Here is a 5,897-nt window from a genome sequence, read left to right as displayed (position 1 = left end):
TTCATAAAAAAAATTTTTTTGTTAAAATCTTTCTAAAAAATCATGCCTAAATATTACGTAAGATAGGAAAGGGGAGGGAGGATCAAAGAAAATATTACGGTTTCTTATACAGGGGTGGGTGAAGGTCTAGAATGGCCGAAATTGCCTTTACGTAATTTATGGACGGCCCCTAACAAACAAAAATAAATGTTAGTAGTTGATTAGTTTCAAATTTACCACTAGGCTACTACAAAATTATCCATAATTATGATGTAATAAATTAAAACTGTAAATTTGTTAAGTATAAATTTCATGAATAAGACATAATATATTTACACTAGACAAAAGGAAAAATTCAGATTCAATTTACATAATGAATACTGCATAAAAATTTTAAGCAATAATGCAAAAATATAAAATTTGATAGATTTATATTCTTGAATTCACTTTTGCATTCATTCATAATATCACAATAAACATATAGAAGTTTTAAATAGATCTTAAATTCAACTTTGAAATTTCAACATTATTGAAAATAATTCTAATTTTATATATTCTTTTTTGGAAATATTGTATAGTTTTATGAAGTATAATTTAAAATATTTAAAAGGCTTTAATCTTGAATTCCAGTATAATGTTTAACAATTTAATATAACAATAGAAAATTTGTTGTTGTTATCGAAACATCGAAATATAGAAAATTTCTAAAAAATTTTCTAAGAAAACATCCTATTATCGTTACACAGTTTTAATTCACCAGAGGACTTCTTTCAGCATCACTTCTGGCTAATCTTCTTTTACGGATATACCATATAACTCCTGCAACTATTGCTAAAACAGCAATCACCACACCACAAACGATACCAGCTATTGCACCTGGAGATAATGATGAAGGAGGTGAAGGAGTTGTGATAGGAAAACTTGTAGAATTATTAGTAGTTGAAGTTTTTTGAGTACTCTGGTGAGTGGTTGGAGTACTTGGAGAAGTCGTTGGGGTAGTATGGTGAGTGGTTGGTTTAGTTGGAGAAGTCGTTGGGGTAGTATGGTGAGTGGTTGGTTTAGTTGGAGAAGTCGTTGGGGTAGTATGGTGAGTGGTTGATTTAGTTGGAGAAGTCGTTGGGGTAGTATGGTGAGTGGTTGGTTTAGTTGGAGAAGTCGTTGGGGTAGTATGGTGAGTGGTTGATTTAGTTGGAGAAGTCGTTGGGGTAGTATGGTGAGTGGTTGGTTTAGTTGGAGAAGTCGTTGGGGTAGTATGGTGAGTGGTTGATGTAGTTGGAGAAGTCGTTGGGGTAGTATGGTGAGTGGTTGGTTTAGTTGGAGAAGTCGTTGGGGTAGTATGGTGAGTGGTTGATGTAGTTGGAGAAGTCGTTGGGGTAGTATGGTGAGTGGTTGGTGTTGAAGAAATCATTGAAGTAATTGTAGAAAAAGTAATTTTTGGACTTGTCTGTTTGGTTATCGGATCACTTCCATTTGTATCTTCCACTTTCCATTGGGATGAAAAATTAGTTGAGTGTAATAGTTTTATATTAAATCCTTTCACTTCCACAGATACCAAACACATCATGACAGCATAACCTACCGGAAAACATACAATATATTAAAATGAATTAGCTTAATAATTATTTTGAATAAAGAGATTATTGTAAAATATAAATTTTTAAATTAAATACTCTGAAATTAAAATTTCTGATTAGAAATTATCAGTATTCTCTGTTATTAAAAAATATCTATATCATTTCAATTTTTTGTGTTGTGATTAATTGTTTGATTGGTGCTATAAAAAGCAAAATTTGTGAAAGTAGGTTGAGTCTATGTAAATTATGAATCTTTAAATTTAAACCTTGTGATATTAATAGCTATGTGAAATTTTTAACCTTCATTCAAATATTTTGTTTTAAAATAATAAGTTGTCTTGTCTTTAAATTGTAAGTGATAATTTTTGTTTGCTGATAGAAAGTTAATTTAGTTAGATTTTGGAAGGATTTGCTGGAGCATGTGATTGGTGTGTATGATTTTTTTTCTGAATTATGACGTGTATTCAAGAGTAAAGTACGTATTATCAGAGGTCCTGATAATGCATACTCTTAGAAAACATTGAAAAAATGTTACGTCAGATATAAAAATGGGCGGTTTTAAGAGAAAAAGCAACAGAAAACTATTTTTTACAAAAGGAAATTTTGAAGAAGCTCAAAAAAAGATTGCTGATGGAGAAAGCAGCAATCAAGTAGTTTATCTCAAATCGCAACATGTTCATTATAAATTATATAATCGTATTATATGATTGAATTGTTCAGAAAATAATTCTCCATTAAGATTGAAATATTTTAAAACATGTTTGACTTTCCACCAGATAAATCTATAAATTAGAATTTCAAGTTAAAGTTATACAAGTTCATCTCAACAATTTTCTTTTGATATAAAATATTTAGTATAATTGAAATCAATAAAACCCATAATTTCAATAGTTGTTTATTAACTTATTCCTATCTAAACCAGCATTTGTCTACGCCAAAAAATCAAGTTTCATAAGACATCAATCAGGAACTTGTTACCCGATTCTCCCAAAGTTTCTGATCTAGTAATTAAAAAATTTGGGAGAATTCATTCGATTACTGTAAAGTGCGTAATTTTATATAAGGCTGAAACAGCTTACTACTCTCAGATATCTAGGACTGAATCTAAGTAACTTTCCCAAGAATTTTTCATGGACATTCAATCCAGGATATGTAAGGCATGGTCAAATCCACAATGGGAGTGGATAAAAGTCCTGTTAGTGCTTACAGAACAAAGTTAAGAAATCAAAATAATTTATATGGAAACTATTTTTTGTATTATCATAACAGCATCATAAGTACAATTACAACTTGAGAATCCTTTATCATGGGTGCATACTCCTAAGATTCCATACTGCGTAATGATTATTCCATTTATGTAGTCAAATATTTCTAGACTCCTGGCACCAGTTATCGACGTTCTGCTGTATTTACATAAATTTCAATTCGCTGAACGATTTATTAGCCAATAATTTATTTTAAAAAAACTGGTAAGGCCTTACCAGTTTCTTTACAGTTACAAGTTACGGAAATCCTCAAAGGATGTACTTAACAGACGAAAAAAAAATCGGATATAACTGGCTGGATCGAACATAGTAGTTTACAAAACTTATTAAAATATTTCCCAACGTATAAAGAATTATTTTTATTTAAAGGTGGATAGATAGAAAAAAAATCACGGTTAATCCTCAAAGGATTTCTGTAACGTGTATAACAGCCTTTACTGACTTTCCAGGCAGTCAAAGAGGAGTTAAGGGGACCATTAGGAAGTTCGATAATTTTCAGTTATACCAGGATATAAAACGTAAGTGCTGTAGTAACAAAAGCTTAAAATGAGTCGTTTTGTTGAATTATGATAAAATCTCCATTTAAAAAAAAAATATTTGTATTATTATACAGGTTAACAATGTTTAAGTATCTTCCTGTGCCCAAACTTTTCTTCTCCATTCTGTTCTATCTTGACAATCCTTTTCTGTCAATCCTTTGTGTTTCATAGCTTTCTTTATTTTTTCTATCCATGTAGCTCGCCGCCTTACTCTCTCTTTCTGCCTACCGGGGTCCATTTCGATATCTGTTGTGGTAGTCTACCTTCTTCCATTCTCCGAACATGGCCATATCAAGTTAATTGTTTGTTATGGATATAGTCAACTATAGAGTTTTGATAGTCCTTTTTTTTCCTAAAATCTCACTCTATCTATACTGCTAGCCATTAAAATTACTACACCAGGAAGGAAAGCAAATAGCAGAATCATGTATATTACACACATATACTATAATGAGAGGGAAACGTGATTAAATTGACAAATAATCTTGAGGTACAAAGCACTCAGCATGTTGTACCTTCCATGAAATATTGTGTTTGTTGAGTGCCACCTTCATTGTGTAGCAATTTTAATGGTCAGCAGTCTAGTTTTGAATATCGAGCAGATCTTCTCAAAAAGTCCATTTCTGTGAATTCTAGTTTAGATTTAGATTTTGAATTTAATACCCACATTTCTGCTCCATACGTTATTACACTTAGAACTAGTGATTTATATATGTTTATTTTTGTTGTTTTAAAGATTTGTTTATCCCATAAGATTCCATTTAATATTTTTATCATAGATCTTCCTTTCACAATTCAGTCCCTAATTTCAATTTACATCCGATCATCCTATAACCTTTGTTCCTAAATATTTAAATTCATCACATCCTTTAATCAATTCAATTTTTCCATTTTCCTCCAAAACTAAATCATGTATGTCTTCAGTTCCAATTACCATATAATTAGTTTTCTTCATATTTATACTTAGTCCCCAGTTTTTGTATTCTTAAAAATATTTAAATTTAAAAATACTTTAACACTGGCTGAAGCCAGTGTAAAGTTAAAATTGTGTGTGACATCATCTATTACGAGATGTTATTAAAAAATAACTTTTATATTATTAATTATTATAAAAAGGCAAAAAATACTTAATTTTAAATATAGAGATGAATTTTTAAAAATATTGTAAATGCCAATAACGAATAAAATTTGCATTTTATTTCTGCTGAAGATATGACATATGACCCTTCTACCCCCCTCTTTCCTTGAATTCTATACTTCAAAATTTAATAGCATTAATGCCCCTTGTATACAAGTTACTATGCCAAATTTCGTTTCTTAATCTTTGCCCTATTTCTGAGATATTAAACGTAATAGACGCCAACACATGTACTGTATTGCACACATCTTTACTTTTTGGATTCAGGGATCTCAAAACGTCGAAATATGCAAAATAAAAAACTCGGAGTGTCAAATTTGACACGATTTGACGTGTTCTGTATAGTTAAGCATACGATTAAGTCTGTACTGAACGTGTATAGACTTTTTTCTTGGCATTATTCCCAAAACAATACAGTATAACAACTATTTATGTAGTAATACAGTATAACAATTATTTACACAGCATACCTAATACAATGTAAATACTAGTGATGTAACGAATATTCGGTTACTATTCGGTATTCGGCCTATTCGGCCTATTTTTCGCTATTCGGCCGAATACCGAATACCTAAAAACAGGAGTAAGAAATAACAAAAACAGTAAATTAATCATTTTGGTGTTTAGATTTAATGTTATGGGGTTAGTACTGTTTGTTTATATTTATTTATAACTTATAACATGCACAAAATAAAAAAGAAAATAATATTAGTCACATGTATTCACAATTTATAATTACAAAGATCAGCACACGTGCACACCTATTCGTTCGAAAATCGTCGCATATCTGAGGGTCTGGGCCTGCCTATCCTTTTTAAGCGCTCGTCTTTGCACTTCCCTTTCTCTTTCCTCTATATATATCTATATAGTCCACGTATGCCTATGCATACATCATAATACGCACTCACGATACTTCGATTCGTCACTTTTCCGTCGTATATTTCCCATTTTACAATTACGTGACTCATAGCCTGGTGATAACGGAGACAGATAGGACGTCGGTATAAGTCGCAGTTATGATTTCACAGATTCGAGACAGCTCGGTAGCTCGAACGGCCCCAGGTTTCGCCCGTGCACGCTAAGTGACTTTCATTACAAGCATTTAGCTTTCCGAAGTCTATGACCAGTGGCGGCTTTAGGGGGTGGCGAGCAGGGCAGTCGCCCGGGGCCTCGCTCTTGGAGGGGCCTCGCGCAACAACCAAGTAGAAAAAAGTTGATATTTAAAACTTTTTATTTTATCCTTGGCTATTAGTTATAACAATAAAATAAATTTAATTTATAATACAGTATATATTAATATTAATAAGTGCCTACTATTTCAATTCACATACTTTGCACAAAGGACAAGGGCCTCGCAAAGATCTGCCGCCCAGAGCCTCGCAATGGATAAGGCCGCCGCTGC

The 5,897-nt window shown here is 31.9% G+C and overlaps 1 protein-coding gene across 1 annotated transcript in view; it reads right to left on the bottom strand.

Moving 5' to 3' along the window:
• Positions 1-361: 361 nt before the first annotated feature.
• Positions 362-5,897, bottom strand: part of LOC111619118 (salivary glue protein Sgs-3-like) — an 8,726-nt gene continuing 3,190 nt past the window's right edge. The window contains exon 2 of the mRNA XM_023360820.1: positions 362-1,554. Within this exon, the coding sequence (XP_023216588.1) occupies positions 728-1,554 (827 nt within the window). The 3' untranslated portion in view covers positions 362-727. The remainder of the gene's footprint in view (positions 1,555-5,897) is intronic.

Source organism: Centruroides sculpturatus, unplaced genomic scaffold, assembly GCF_000671375.1.
Source record: "Centruroides sculpturatus isolate CEXI.00-Female unplaced genomic scaffold, Cexi_2.0 scaffold48, whole genome shotgun sequence".
In the NCBI taxonomy this organism is placed as follows: domain Eukaryota; kingdom Metazoa; phylum Arthropoda; class Arachnida; order Scorpiones; family Buthidae; genus Centruroides; species Centruroides sculpturatus.
Note: the sequence above shows the minus strand (reverse complement) of the source record. Positions and strands in the feature narration are given on the sequence as shown.